The sequence below is a fragment of the Carlito syrichta genome, unplaced genomic scaffold (genome assembly GCF_000164805.1).
Source record: "Carlito syrichta isolate Samal-C Ts95f unplaced genomic scaffold, Tarsius_syrichta-2.0.1 Scaffold309798, whole genome shotgun sequence".
NCBI lineage: Eukaryota > Metazoa > Chordata > Mammalia > Primates > Tarsiidae > Carlito > Carlito syrichta.
The window spans coordinates 809,548-826,019 of record NW_007253894.1 but is presented as its reverse complement, the minus strand read 5'-3'; the positions used below and the strand labels follow the sequence as shown (position 1 = coordinate 826,019).

The window sequence follows — 16,472 nt, the reverse complement described above, 5'->3', positions numbered from 1 at the left end:
CACTCACCTCGGCCTCCCAAAGTGCTGGGATTACAGGCTGAGCCACCGAGCCCAGCTGCAGTCTCCTTTTTCTGAAGCTAACATAATTTTTCCAGCATCTCATGTCTTCTCTCAGTCTTTTGCTTTTAAGTTATCTGAATTTTTGTATTTCATGTGTTTCTTGCAGATAACATATAGTTAGGTCTTTAAAAAAATCCACCATTATTTTAATTTTACTTTTTAGAAAATTATATTGATGTATAATATTTGTACATATATTTGAGGTACATATGATATTTTAATACCTGTACTCAACACATAATGATCAGATCAGGGTAACTGGGACATATTTATTGCCTCAAACATTTATCTTTTCTTTGTTTAAATTTACCACTTCTAATTTGCTATATTTACATTATTCAAATTTAAGTGATTACTGACATAGTTGGATTAATCTCTATCACGTTTGTAACTGTTTTCTACTCTTGCATATGCTTTTTGTTTCTTTTTTATTGCCCCTTCTTTTCCTGCTTTCTGTTATTTTAATCGGGCATTTCAAAGGATTCAGTTTTTTCTCTTAACATATCTTTTATTGATTCTCCCAGTTTAAACCTTTTTCTTTCTTTTGGTATTTATTTTATTTAGTGTTATGTGAACTACCTGGTTTGATGTCTATCAATCTTGGCAAGTTCTCAGAAATTATTACTTCAAATATTATTTGCTTCATTCACCCTTCTTCCACAGTTCTTGGGTGTTCTTTTTTTTTCTCTTTGCATTTTAGTTTGGAAAGTTTCTATTGATCAATCTTCAAATTCACTGATTCTTTCTTCAGCTGTGTCAAGGCTACTGATGATCCCATCAAAGATATTTTTCATTTCTTTTATTGTTTTTATGTCTAGCATTTCTTTTTTATTTCTTCTTAGAATTTCAATTTTTCTGTTTATATTATCTGTTTTTATCTGTTGTCTATTTTTTAAAAATTAGAACTCTTAAATATTCCCCATCTGATAATTCTGACATGTGTGGCATATCTCTGGTTCCAACAACTTCTTTGTCTCTTCAGATAAATGTATTTTCTTGCATTTGGCATGCTTTGAAATTTTTTTTTAATGCCAGATTTGGTGTGTCATACAGCAGGAACTGTGGTAAACAAGTTTTTAGTGTGCAGATGTATCTTACTGTGACTAGGTACTAAACTGTGTTTGAAGTTTGTTATAACAGTAGGTGCTAAATTCCTTCAAATTCCTCTGGTGTTCTTTTTTTAATTGTTGTTTTTTTCTTCTCTTGACTTTAAGCTTTCTTAAGTACTCTTCCTTAGTCTTTCTGTCTTGCAGCTCTTTTGGCTGCAATTCAGCTATTATACTGGAGCCCTGTTGGTGGGGTGGCAAGTTGTTTGGAAGAGGGAGTGCTCTATAATCTTGTAATGAAATCTCAGTCTTTTGGTGGGTTTATGTCTGTGACATTTACAAAGTTTTTCCAGGAGTGTAGCTTTCTCCTGTCCTTTACTCCTTTTCCTGGTTGCAGCATTCCCAGCTTATTTCTTTGAAGGCCTGACCTCTGTTGACTGTGTTGTTAATATTTTTTACTTCCCTAAGTGAGATAGGAAAACTTCAGGGACTGGGATTGGTTTGAGAATCATGTTGTGGTAAAGTTCTTTCCATCTTTGTTACTGAGAAGATTGGCATTACACAGTGGATATCTTTCTCCCCCATTGCCAGAAATGAAATTTTTCTTGGATCATCATGATGAAAAGATGATGGATTTCCTATAGGAAAAGCCCATGAAAAGTGTGGTGTTCCTCTGAGGCTACAGCCCCAGTGGGTTTCAAACTTGTTTTGGTTCACAATCAGATGCTGGCAACTCATCGGATTTACCATTTAAGTGTTCCTACTGTTTATGGCTCCAGTGCTTTGGCTCCAGTTAACAGCTATTGGTGGCTTTATCTCTCTGAAAGTATCTGTCTCCTGATTTGGGGGAGTGGGGGCAAGTTTTCTGCGAGACCTCAGCTCTCTGAGAGGGCTAAGAAAAGTCACTGATGTTCAGCCATTCAGCTCTTTCTTATGTAAGCATGGTAGTGATGTCTTCCAAGCTCTTTATGTGATGACACTGAAGGCAGAAGCCATTCTCCACATGCTTGAAGGCATATGTTTTGTGCTATTTTTGTTTCTGATTTGTTTCTTTGCCCTGTCTTTCCGATGCTTCATTAGGGTGCCTGGCACTGAACTGTGTTACATCTGACATTCTAGTCTATTGCGTCTTGGTTAATTTTACAAACTGCCAATCCAGCTGACAAACTATGGCATATAAAAATTGGGCATGCATTTTATTTAAAAAAATAAATATAAAACAAAATATGGAAGACAATCTGAATATTGGTATGAGATCATACTCAGTTTCTCTGGTTATACTCAGGTCAACATCAGGCCTCATAAAATTTTTCAAGTCAAATTAGAGGCAAAAGGCAATAAAGAAAAATTTTGTCTCAAGCTGTGAGAAGTCAATGGGTCAAATCTACCCTAGTAGCAACAATGAAAGAAGATGAACTGTCGGTGAGGCTCATACTCATTGCAGAGCTCAGTCTAAGACATCAGATTTCATAACGTTTTTAGAATACTTTTAAAATAAAATGAAGTATGAGTCACAGGGAAGTGTTCCACTGGCCATGTGTATTCAATATTAATGATTATTTCAAGGTTTAGTTGCACAAAAGGTAAAAGAGAGTTAGTAGACTCCATGGGTAAGAGGACCCAAAAAGTAACATTATGGTCAAGAAACATATATATACATATTTGACTATTAGGCTGCTAAAGATGCAAATACAAGAGAAAGAAAGACAAATGCAACAGGAGGTATGTCCTGTGACCCCTTACACAATGTTTGTTAGTAGAATCTTTTTAATAAACATGTCAAAGGGTCATTTTAACAGGAAATATAGGCCTAAGTCTATAGGTTTGCCTCGTGACTTGTTCACTACATATGGTTGTATATTAAAATACTGTAAAACTTTTATAAACAAATTATTTAATAATTTTTTCTCAAGCTGTGCTTGCTTTCTCTTTACATGTTAGTAGAAGTAGTGTTGAAGGTGAATATTTCTATCAGTTTAGGGTAACAAACAGATATATAAGAAAACCATTACTGCCCCAAACATATTACTAGCTCTTCCAGGTTAGGAAAAAGCATAGATAGTAACTGAACAGCAAGAATCACATGTCATTTAAGCTTCAGGGAGAATATTATGTCTAGGCAGAAACAACAAAAAAAGACAAATTTGATCTCTTTCACTCTGTCAACAGTAATGATCTGAACTATTTGTGAGATCATCGTGTTGTGATATATTAAAAAAAAGTTCCACACCCCACTCATAAGCCCAAACTGAACACATGGTTAAATATAGCACCAAATATTATTGTTTACAGTGTCAAACACCATAATACAACGTCTCTTGGGGTATAGTGTCCCTTAGTTACTTATGCGTTTAACATCTCTAGTAAAGAGTTAGGCAGAACAAATGCCATATGAGATTGAGTTACATTTTGTTCACAAATATAGTGAACATTTTGTATTATATGCAATGTTGATTTTACCTGAGATATCAAATGTCACCCCAAATCAGTCTAAGTTGTACACAGTATTAAAAGTAGCAATAAACATTAGTTTCCACTTAGTACCTTCTCACATTATAAATTCTAAACTTATAACAATTCCCATTAACTAATATTTCCCAGTCGGATGTCTCAATGTTCCATGCAACTTTAAATTTAGAATGCCATCCCCTTTTTACTACTGAGAAAGAGGTTCAGATATAAGGGAGGAGGGCCAGGGGAGAGGAGTTGAGTAGAACATTCAAATTATATTTCTTGTAACAGTTTTCTTTAGATTATACTGTTGAGAGTGAGGTGAGTAGTTAGAGTGAAATGGGTTATTTCTGAATAGTGGCCTTAAAATATATTTTTTTGGGGGGGAGAGCATAAAGTTCTATCTCTATATTTAACTCTCTGAAATGCTGAAACGTAATAGATTTGTTAAAAAAAAACTATAAACCTCAAAAACAGCAGACTATCTAAAACATAACTTTAATAGATATTGGAACATGAAAGGCATTTATTACATCAAATGGTACTTAAGGGACAGTCACCGAACAAGATTAGGCTAAATATATCTGCCTCATGACTTGAAAGACACTCTTCTTTTGATGGTGAGCCCCATATAGGAGAGACAAAATCTTACTTTTCAAATCCCAGGTATTAGAAAATTCAATTCACATTTTTTTTTTTTTTTTTTTTTTTGAGTAAGAGTCTCACTCTGTCGCCCAGACTGGAGTGCAGTGGCCACTCCCGGCCACCGCAGCCTCAACCTGCTGGGCTCCGGCGATTTTTCTGCCTCAGCCTTCCGAGTAGCTGGAATTACAGGCACGTGCTACTACTCCCGGCTGATTTTTTGATTTATTGTAGAGATTAGGTCTCGCCTGCCCAGGCGGGTCTTGAACCCACGGGCTCAGGCAATCCACTCACCTCAGCCTCCCAAAGCGCGGGATTACAGGCTGAGCCACCGAGCCCGGCTTCAATTCACACTTTTTAAATTGAATTTTGAAATAGTATTTTTTTTCTCTTTGACTTCCTTATAGCCAAAGTTTGCAAATATTTGAAAGAGTACTGGATATGTAGAACAGATCTTTAAAGTTCACACATACATAGAAAGTGACAATGGATGTATATCTTATATGTAAGTTTGTGTCAAGAGAGGAAGAAATAGTGGATTTTTTTTTACAAAAAAGCTTAAAAATGTCTAAAATTCAACTAGTAGGATATAATTTTAGAATTATGTTAGACTATGCTTTCCAATATATTTTCAGATTTAAAAAAAGAAGCTTTAAAATGTTCATAGAGGCTGGGCTCTGTGGCTCAGCCTGTAATCCCAGCACTTTGGGAGGCCGAGGTAAGTGAATTGCCTGAGCCTGCAGGTTCGAGACTAGCCTGGCAACTTGGCAAGACTTCATCTCTACAATAAATGAAAAATTAGCTGGGCATAGTAGCATGTGTCTGTAGTTCTGGCTACTTGGAAGGTTGAGGCAGAAGGATCGCGGGAGTCCAGCAGGTCGATGCTGGGGTGGCCATGAGCATACTACTGCACTCCAGCCTGGGTGACAGAGTGAGATTCCAACTCAAAAAAATAAAATATAAAATAAAATATTTATTGAATTAAAATAACAAGAGATGGTTTTGGAGTTATTTTAGACTGTGTGTCTAATCATTTTCTGTGATTAAAAAAAGGTGAACTTGATGAGCTCCCACTTGTCTCTTATTGCTTTATGACATGGACTTTTGGGGTTTTGATCAGGAATTAGTTGCCTATTCCAAAACTTCTGCAAAGCAGAAGAAACCATTAAGAGAGGGGGGAGACAGCCCACAGAATGGGAAAAAATATTTGCCAGCTATATATCTAATAAAGACCTAACATTCAGGATCTATAAGGAACTCAGATGTGCTGAAAGGAAATCAAAAACAAAAACAAAACCAAAAGAGTCCTACTAAAAAGTGGGCAAAAGATATCAATAGACACTTCTCAAAAGAAGATATACGAATAGCCAACAGATACACGAAAAAATGCTCAGCCTTACTAGTCATCAAATAAGTGCAAATTATAACCACACTGAGATACCACCTAATTCCGGTCAGGATGGCCATCATTAATAACTCAAAGAACAAGAGACACTGGAAAGGATATGGAGAAGGGGGAATGCTTCTACACTGTTGGTGGGAGTATAAACTAGTATCAGCTCCGTGGACAACAGTGTGGAAATTTCTAAATGATCTAAACATTGACTTTCCATATCACCCAGCAATCTTCCTTCTGAGAATATACCAGAGGAACTTAAATCATTCTACAAAAAAGATACCTACACACACATGTTTATTGTTGCACTATTCACAATAGCAAAAAAAAAGGAACAAGCTGTGGTGCTCGTTGAAAGTGGACTGGACTGGATTAAAAAAATGTGGTACATATACCATGGTGGAATGTTATGTAGCTATAAAGAAAGACAACATTACAGATTTTGTAGCAACTTGGATGGATTTAAAGACCATCATACTCAGTGATCTATCACAGAAACAAAGAACTGAGTACCACATGTTCTCATGCTTAAGTGGACCCTGAACATTTGCCATAATACTACGTGAAAGAGATTGGTGATAGTGGGTCACTGCCAGGGGAGGGATGGAGGGGGCACATAACACTAAAAAGGATACTTGATCCCAAACCAGGCGAAGTGATGACCAAAGGGAGGCCCAAACTTCACCTGTATGACCACTTATGTACCTGACCTTGAATTACACCCCACATCTTAAAAAAAAAGCTTAACTTTTCATAGAGAGAGGGAAAAGAAAGAGGAAAATAAAAATGAAGCAGAGGAAGAAGATAAAGAAATTCAGAGACAGCTTTGAGAAAGGAGTTTAGGAAGCTAGTGATGAGGGTCTCTCTTGCCTTCCTCACTTCTTTATTTCTAGCCATCTCCATGTACTCATTGGCTGTCAGAGTTCTTTCCTGATACTGATGCTTATTAAAAGGAATTTGAAAGAGACAAGAACAATAATCAGGAGATATTGCTTGTTTTTCACTCATGGTTTGGGGGTAGCAAGCACTCAATAAGTATTTAGTGGCTGGCCTTGGAGGTCAGACTAAATCCTCAGTCTAAGATCCTTAAATTCTTGTATATTATGATGATTCATATATCCATGAATGTTTACATATTGAGCCCTGCTTTTGTTCAAATATTTATTTTAATAATTCACCATATGGATGCCAAAATTAGATACACTTGTCTAATATACTAGGAAATAAAGATAGAAAGTTTTCTTTGTGCATTTAAAATAGTAGAGTAGTTGCAATTGGACTGTGGCCTGTGAAACATATATATAAAATCTCTTCTTTGAAGCCAGTCACTGTGACTCATGCCTGTAATCCCAGCATTTTGAGATTACAAAAAAGCAAGAAGACTTCTTGAGCCAAGGAGTTCAAGACCAGCCTAGGCAAAAATAGCAAGACCTTGTCTCCACAAAAAAATTAAAAAATAAAAAAAATATCCAAGCAAGGTGGTGCATGTCTGTAGTCCCAGCTACTCTGAAGGTTGAGGCAAAAGGATCAACTGAGCCCAGAAGGTTGAGGCTGCAGTGAGCCATTATTGTGCCACTACCTTCTAACCTAGGAGACAGAGTTAGACCTCGACTCAAAAAAAAAAAAAAAAAAATGATGTCAGCTCTAAGATTATACAAACCTTTTCTTTCTTTTATATTTCAGGTAAAGACATTTTCCCCAGTAAATATAATCTCCATGATTTTAATAGTGACAAAAAGGGAAATAAAATCAATTGAGTTCATACTATCAGTCTGTTATGAAATTGACACTAAAAATTTATAATCAGAAACTGTAGTTCATTCACCCCATTTAGAAAGAATATTTCCATCATTGTTGTCACTCCTGAGAGCAGTTATCAAACTTCTACTGGCTGCATGAAATGAAAAATTCTCTTACATTTTTCATTGCTTTCTTCAAATTTGTGATTTTGACCCTATCTACCCAAAGAAGCCTATTTTAACACTATTGATTGCTTCATTCAGGATCCCTCACCTATTTTAATTTCTCTGATATCATGGAAACATCAAACTGTCTTTAAGGGACTTAATCTCTAAAAGGAAAAAATACTCATAACAAATTAATCTAGTAAGCCAACAAGAAATGCCCAGCTAATATTTAAAGATTAAGTTTTATAAGCAGATTCTGTAAACAAATTTTAGACAGGTCTTAATCCAAGGGACCAATGCAGTTAACTCATGGGATGAAAAACAGTAAAGGAAACCACTGATAACAAAACTGCATGGTAGCCATAACTGTATGTATTTCATTTTTGATGTTAAATCTTTGCCTACCAGATGCTCATTTTAAATAATTTCCTTTCATTATTAGAGAGTGAGCCAGAGAAAAGCCATTACCTAGCTGTAACATTGTGCAAGGTACTTAAACTCTGGATATCTTTCCACTAGAAAATAAAAGTGTTGATCTCTAATGCCATTTTCAACATTAATAGTCTATGATTCCACCAAAGCAGAGTCAACACAATAAAAATTAGATTCAATTAAGAGACAGGGTTGGGAAAACACTGGAAATACATAATAAATTCTCAGTAGTCTTACACTTAATAAAGGGCCTTCTTTCACTTTATTTTGAAAATAGCAAACTAATAAGTGAAGGAATAAGTCACATTTTAAAGGTTAGCAGAATATGATTGTCAGAATTTTGTTTAATTACATAGTTACATTTCATCACAGGAGAACAAAATATAAGAAAATTGTATAATATTACAGTGCTGGCAATAGTAAATAACTTATGGGTAAAACCATCAATATACTTGTTTAAAATCTCAGTCATGCAAAGTTGTGATGTAAAGTGGTATTTTTGAACTGCTTTACCTTTTTTTAAGTGATGGAGCAAATTTTAATATTGCACAACTATGAATTATCCCCCTTGTAGCAATATCATTAACAATATATTAGGTTCATCTATTAATGATTGAGATATAAGAACTATGACTCCAGAAGAAGGTAACTCTTCAGCTATGTGCTTCATGTATTATTACCAAGGGGAAGAATCACACAGACAGATCTTAAAATAATTTAATTTCCTAATTTTATTATTGCCTCATTATTATAATATTTTCTGTTCTGCCAGAAATTCACATTTAGGTTCCAGGGACAGCTATTTCTTTGCATTTCACTCCCAAAAATGATTTAGCTAGTTCTTAAATATAAATGTCCCCAAACTATTATGTATCTGGAATAGATTGTAACTACAAATAAAGTATGCCAGATCATATATTTCCCAATAGAAGCAAATTTATAATGGGTGCTTTATTTCTTAACAAGGGCCTAATGTCCAAAGTTATTTTTATCAAAATGATCACAAACATTATATTTAATCAACTACAAATGACATCCCTTTATAATGTACAGTAGAAGAATTCACAAAGCATATATAAATTATTAAATAAAGGTTTACAAAAGAAAACATATAACACAATTTAATATACTTTAGAGATTCTTAGGGGAAAAGATTTTGCAAGATGGATTCATTCTGTGTGTATCCAAAAAAAAAAAAAAAAAAGGTAACTTCAGTGGCACATACAAAGTGGGTCAAAAGCCAAAAATGTGTGTGTGTGCATGCACACATTAAGATTGGGGTGGAGGGGTCTTCTGCAGGTCCTGGGAGGTCTCCTGTCGACTGCAGTAAAGATGATACTGGCTTTCATGTCAAGGAGCAGCCTGATTGGTTGATGACATTTAGGCAATGCCTGCTATAACTAAAACAATGGTGTGTTTTATAACTGGAAACAATCATACTCTATTATAGGTCTTCACAGAAAAATTGGTGCTTCCCCCACTCCACCCCCTGACATATATATATTTTGACAAGAATAAGCACTATTTCTGAACTGGGCAATAGATACTGTGAATCTGAATTTGGTTAATCAAATTATTATTTCATATTGACTTATATTTTGTTATTTTTGGATGGATATTTAATATCAAGATACAGCTGTCTGTCATTTGTTCTTTATTTTCCCTGACTTTCAAGATCTTCTGTCAAACAGCTAATGTTCTGAATGACCATAAAAACCCTCTTAAGAGGGTTTCTTTGAGAAAAATCCTGTAGTTACTTTAATAAAAATTTAAATCATCTTAATTTTTTTCTTTGCCTGAATTTGAGTTTTTGAATTTTGGATATCTGATGAAAATCAACTCTTTGGAGCCTGTGTGTCTCTCAAGTGAATTAACATAGCAATTCAGTTCCAACATGAGCACAGCTACAGAGGGAGGACGCAAAGCATGCTCCACTTAATGCGCAATTCTGTGTCTAAAGAAAGGGTTGATCTTATGCTGTAAGTCTAGTATTATCCTAAAAACAGGAAACAGATTGTGGAAGTTAATGGTATCAACTACTAAAATGGGCCCAAAATAACAACCAGAAAATTTAATTCTACTTATTCTTCTGACAACTGAGATGTGGAATACAGACTAGGGAAGCAGGCATAAGATATAATTAAAAAAAAAAAAACAAACTTGTTAGCTAAGCAGAATTATTAAAGGGAATATTTCTACTACAAATGCGTTTTTCCTCTCCTTCAAATATCTACAATATGTTAAAATCTTAAAATAGGGAAAAAGTGTCTGAGAATTACAAGTAAAATGTGGTTTTCATATTATTTAGTAATTTTAACTTATTTCTTATGTATCTAAACTTCAGTTAACTTAAGTCAATGCATACTGAAGTTTATAAGAAAAAACTAGATGAGTAAGGTATTTTAATGCATACAAAAAGAGTCATTTCCCAAATTTCTGTTGCCAATGGAAGCTTTTGAAGTTCACATGAAAAAATGTAGCCCTGATGTCATCAATTATGTAACAGAGTCATGACAAATGCCATAAATAATGACACCATAAAGTGCAATGGAGTGATAAAGATTCCAAAAATAATAGTCACAATTACAATATGATAAATTAATAGTATTACAAAACACACATACCTACTTTTTTTTAAGTTTGATTATCACTTTCAGATAAATAAGTTTGAATTTCAAACAAAGAACTGGATGACAATATAAGAGTAATAAAGCTTATAACAATCATTCATGACCTATAAGTCTAATTAACTGCCCCATAAAGCCTCTCAATTGATATAGGTGGAGGTGAGTCAGGAAGAGTAGAAGCATCTGAAAAATATGGGAAAACACTTAAATGTACAAGAGTTTATTTATTTCGAGGCCATGTGGCATTTCTTAGCTCCCATTACATCTAATTGGAAGACAAGATGGAGCCAAAGACATGTTCCTGGACCAGGGCCCTGGAACTAGGTAAAACAATCCCTGGATGTTTCTTTGACTTTACACAAACTACAACATCGGTGGGTTCCCATTTTTTCCTGAGGGAAACGTAGAGTGGGTCCTTTATTTTACATGACTTTTAAGATTACTTCCACATCTAGCTAGCATTCCACTTACATAGACAATGTGCCCAACATCTCATGATACTTCCATGAGAGTCTATATACTATTTAGTGCCTCCTCTGTTGGAATAATTGTAGAAATGATACAAGATTCACATTCTTGAGTAAGAAAGTAAGGATTTGTGGCAGTTCCACAGAGAAAACGTGGGCAATCTTTCAAATATGTCTGTAGAGAATGCACACATGCGATTGTTGGTATCTTCTCACATATTAGCTCCTTACCAATCTCACTGATAATATGTCTTCATGTTGAAATTTAAATGAGGTGGACCATATAAAAACGATTCTCATATTCCTGAAGACCTATTTTACTGTAGGGACTTTGTTTCACGTTAATTTTTCCCCCCACTAAACTGAAAGAAGCATATTTACTGTTGTCTTTCTGTAGCAATGTTAAGACATGATACAACTAATGTCTTCTTTAAATTGCGTGCTAGGCAACACTAGTAAAAGAGGCCAAGTCCATGACTCAGGACTGGGGTGAGAATTCTAGAAAAGTAGTGTCCAAATGTTATTCCGGACATTTCATTTTTTTTTAAAAATTATTATTTTATCTAAATTGTTGCCCTCATGGCTAGTTGTCATCCTCCCTTTCTATCTTCTCCATGGGAAATTGCACTCCATAAATTTCATAATCTACACACCCCATAAATTTCATAAGTTAAATTTGTGTGGCATTTCACCCACTGTTATTAATGTAGACCCAGTGGCAAATTTTTATCTATTTTGAAAAGGCTGTGGTTGGGAGATCGTATAGTTAATAATTAATAAAATAATTTTAAATTGCAAGATATTGGTAGACAAGTTAATAGAATTGGTGAAAATGTAGAATTTTCACTCTGAGTGTTTAGTATAATATCTTTTTATAAAACACAGACTATTAAAGGCCTAAAGCTAAGCCCCACTGGATGTATATTGCCCATTTATTGTGCTGTGTTATAATAAAACTGAACTATAAAACTGAACTATAATTTTTTATAAGAATACAATTTCCTTAGCTTGTTTTCACTGTAGCACTAATGGTTGATTTTAGTAGATGGCTCAAATAATCTAGGGAGTAGGGTATCCATGCTTTTTTCTTTTTTACAATGTTTTCTGAGATATTGGCCAAGGAATGAGGGGTACACATCAACTTTTATGATATATTTTAAATATCTACTATAAAGATACTACATGCAATAAATCGAATCTGTAGAAACTACTACTAACACTGTAAAGTTATTTATCAGTCCATTGTTTCTATATTAGAAAGAAGGTATAAGTGTTTCACCATTTCATAGGTGATGAATGATTTTCAACATAATTGCCCAATGAAGACAGAGGAGAATTCCACAAGATAATCGGATTAGCACTCTAGCTGCTATTTGGTGAAAAAAGGTGAGGTTTAATTTTAATAACTATATTTCACTTTATTTCACATGCTCTATCAAACAGCATCTTCCCTACTATATGAGTAAATATGTTTCTTACTTTATTAAGTTCAAATTGTGGCAGTGGCCAGAACCTATTGATTCATAAATATTTGCAATCTGCATAAATAAAATAGTTCTGAGTGCCTATTGTTTGCTCAATAACTGAAAGATGTGTTTTCTTTTCCCTTCACCAGAATAGCAAACTATTGGATCAAGGTTATTTTGTACTTTTCTGCATTTTAAATGTATTGCAATGTGTTTGTCATGTGTACAATAATTAATATTATCAGAAGAAAAATTGGAGTCTTAAAAAATAAATCCCCTTATGTAATTTTTCTGTGAAATGTGTCTGCCTTCCAAGCTTTCTCTTCTGCGAGAAGAGCTGTCATTACTTATATTGGGTTTCTTCATCACTGGTCTTTTCCAACCCAAAATAGAAATATTGACCATCTTCATTTATCAATACAAATCTGGATAGAAGCCTAACGGAGTCACTTTTAGAAGAAGCCAAAGATGTCTTTGGTTCATAGCAATACCTTCCTCTCAATGAAAATGTCAAGTATATATTAAATATATGATACAGCTCTGAAAGGAGAAATGACTTGCAAAGTGTAGAGGTATCTTTAGTCAAAACCCCACGAGCTCAAGTGAATCAGACACCTATCCATGACCACTCTAGTTGTTCCAATAGAATTGATTTTCATGAAGTTCCAGGAGACTGGACAGTAGCTTTCCATCTTTGGTCTTTGTAGAAGATATATCTGCTTTTCATTTTTATTACAATGAATGCTGCCTCATGTCAAGTATATTAGGTTAATATAAGTTATCCCATCCATTCATTGAGCACTTTTGACTTAACTACGATTATAAGTATACTTAGAGGAATACACTAGAATAAAGCTCCAAAAATGTACCACGAGATACTTTATGGTATTATTCTCATTGTGATGAGATTGGGTTAAATACTTGGGAAGTAAATTTCTCTCTTACACAATCTTTTTATGACATTGTTTTCAGAATGAACTGGCCCAAGGTTATGCCTGATCTTTGGTGCTTCAGTTATATTCAGTGGTAACAGTAAGAACCAAATGGTGTTCTTGAAGCAATTTCATGCAGGTATTTGTCTCCTACCAAATAGACACAAGAGCAGACTCATCTAATTAGCAGAATCCCTCCTGGACCCGCTGTCTGTGCTTCTGGCACATTAATAAAGCTGAGATGTGACCCAGGACCCCTGAGGGCCTTTCCCCATAAGTCCCCTGTAGAAACTTGTGGTGTCTAAGCAACAGCTCGACTGAGTGAGCCAGCGAGAGGCTCGCTCTGAATGTGGCCCCACCAGGAACTGTGCTCAAATGGTCTCAGCTGGGAGTTGCTCTGCTGTATTTGACTAACGGCATTTCAAAAGCAAATGCCACATGCTAAAGAAATTCAGAAGTGTTTAACCCTGAAAGCTGGGATTTCAGGGAAGGGTGTATAGTTGCAAGGAACCAGTCATCTGCTCCTTTGCTGAGTCAGCAAAATTCACAGAGCAGAGAGTTTGGGTAATTTTCTTTTTATCCCTGAAAGCTTAGGATAATTATTTTTTGCAGCCACATTAACTCTTATGATTAGCATCTTGATGGGGTTTTCATACCTATTGGAGTGATTCGGAGAGTCTAGGTAGTTGCTATAAGTGCACATTTATCAAAGAGGAACCTGGAACCATTTTTATTCTGTAGTAATTCACTGAAATGAATTGCCAATCTGTACTCAAGCTATGGAAAGAGATGAAAAAGATCTTATCAAAGATCAGCAGAAAGGTACCCTTTCAACAAACTAACTTTGATAGTTTTTTTTAAAAAATTGCTATTAAGAAAAAAAAAATTGGGTTTTCATCTTGCATGACCTGGGTTCACTGTTCTTTAAACAGTGAGATACTTTGAGAGAGAACAATTTTGGACACGTGGCATCATATGATTTAGGCAGGATAACTTTTATTTTTACCAAAATTAAGGGCAAATATATCTTTGATGACCTGAGTTAGTCAAACTCCTCAGTTCACATGGATATCACTACTTCCCTTTAAGCCTTGTAGGTTTGTCATTAGTGCCAGGGGAAAAAAAATTGATCCTTTTTTTTCTTATAATCCTAAACAACCCATGCCCTATAAAAGAAAAAAATGAAACCCAGCAAGTTCTGGGTTACACAGTAAATTACAAGCCCCAATGGCTGTCTGCAAATGGCATCTATGAAATTTTAAATATTGATATCTACCATCCTGTGCCCATGTATTCTCCTCTTTGATTGCAAAATTGCCTAGTTCTTAAGTATTATTGGTTTCTTAAGCAGTTTATCATTTAGAGCCTCTCTTTTTTCTTGAGGTGATCACACCTGAACCTTCCTCATGTAGCTCAGACAGGTGGCCAAAGGGAGCAACATTGTCAAAAAGAGGACACTTGCCAGAAAGTGCGGTGACATGACCTGTGGGACAGCTAGACTGGCTTTTTTACTTCCAGATGTTACCCTTCTCACATTTTCACTTACATTTGTCTTAGGAACAGACTCGGTTACATAAATACTTTTGCTAATAAGAAGCCTTTTTTTTTAATAGCACTATTTTAAAAATATCTATTCAATATAACAATCTTAATTTTAATGCACCAAATTACAGTTTTCAACAATTTAAGTGAGCATATCCTGTCACCCTTAGCTCATGTTTGATATATACTTGTTATATATAGATGGATATAGCAATATCCTTATCTATATTTATCTACACACACACACACACACACACACACACACACACACACACACTGGAGAGCTACAGGGCCCCGCTAAATAGTGTGTTCTGAATTTCGTGTTCCCTTAATTGTCACTGAGCTGATTTACATGGATGCCATTTGTGGAGCTTACTAGAATTGTCCCTGTCGAAGCTTCAAAAGCCACAGAGCTTGTGGTGGGTCTCCATTCTGTCTAAAGACAGAACCTGGCTCAGACAGGAGGACTGGGCTGGGAGGTCCCTGCCATCTAGGCAAAACCAGTGTGGGCAACTTCTCTTGGTGCTGAGAGGCTTCTGCTACTGTCAGACCCAAATAATTTTGTTTATTTAAATGACTGCTCGTACGATTTGGGTTCTATTTTTGTAAAACATAGATCCCCCCAAAGAAATTCAATAAATAAAGGACTTAACCACTGAATCAAGGAAGCAGAACTCCAGTTTTTAACCTTCCGATGGGATTGGGGCTAGACCCGACCCACTTCAATTTGTACTGCATTTGGTCTTCCAGGAGGCAGAGGGTGCAATGACCCTACAGGCGGGTCCAGGACAGACTGTCTCTCTGGTCAGCAGTGGCTCTCTATGTGTCATTGAATGAGGCTGGAGCTGTAGCTAAATCCGTAGCTGCTGGACCGCGACAAGGGCTGCTGAGCCTCTTCCCCCTGTTCCGGGGCATAGCTGGGAAACGTCTGCGCGCGAGACATCTTTGACGAACCAAACCCATGGCCTAGAGAGGAAGAGAAGAGAACTGTGCTAAGAAACAGATTCAGAAGACCAAAGGGACATATTTTTCGATAAACAAAGCAGATACTCTCGAATTCTCAATATTGTGCTCAAGGGAAGTTGGTGACACTTAAGCAACTTTGGAGCTTTGATCTCTGATGAATTAAAGCTGATGAACTTGAATCCCAGTATTTTCTCCCTAAATGTGCTTTGCCGAAAATCCTGGATGCCAGAGAGCTGGGGGAAATTTTCTAGGGACCTCAAACTTCTCCTGTTTCAGCTTTTGGGATAAAAGCAGAAAAACTTTCCCCTAAAACAGATGTTTTCCATGGAGAGCCTGCAAACTGCTTTCTTTTCTTTCCAGCGTACAAAAGTAAATTGCATACTTTCTTAGAACTTCTGTGAACAGGCAAACCACACTTTACCGTAACCAGGAACCATTCATTATCTGGGGGGAAAAAAGCTTTTACAAAGATGGGGTCGAGATCCTGGCTTATCCTAGTGGGTGTGGAAGTCGCCATAACTGAACCACTTCATGATAT

General features: G+C 35.7%; 1 protein-coding gene across 1 annotated transcript in view; it reads right to left on the bottom strand.

Moving 5' to 3' along the window:
- Nucleotides 1–8,173: 8,173 nt before the first annotated feature.
- The window catches only part of DOK6 (docking protein 6), a 546,111-nt gene continuing 537,812 nt past the window's right edge, over nucleotides 8,174–16,472 (bottom strand). The window contains exon 8 of the mRNA XM_008067862.2: nucleotides 8,174–15,934. Within this exon, the coding sequence (XP_008066053.1) occupies nucleotides 15,795–15,934 (140 nt within the window). The 3' untranslated portion in view covers nucleotides 8,174–15,794. The remainder of the gene's footprint in view (nucleotides 15,935–16,472) is intronic.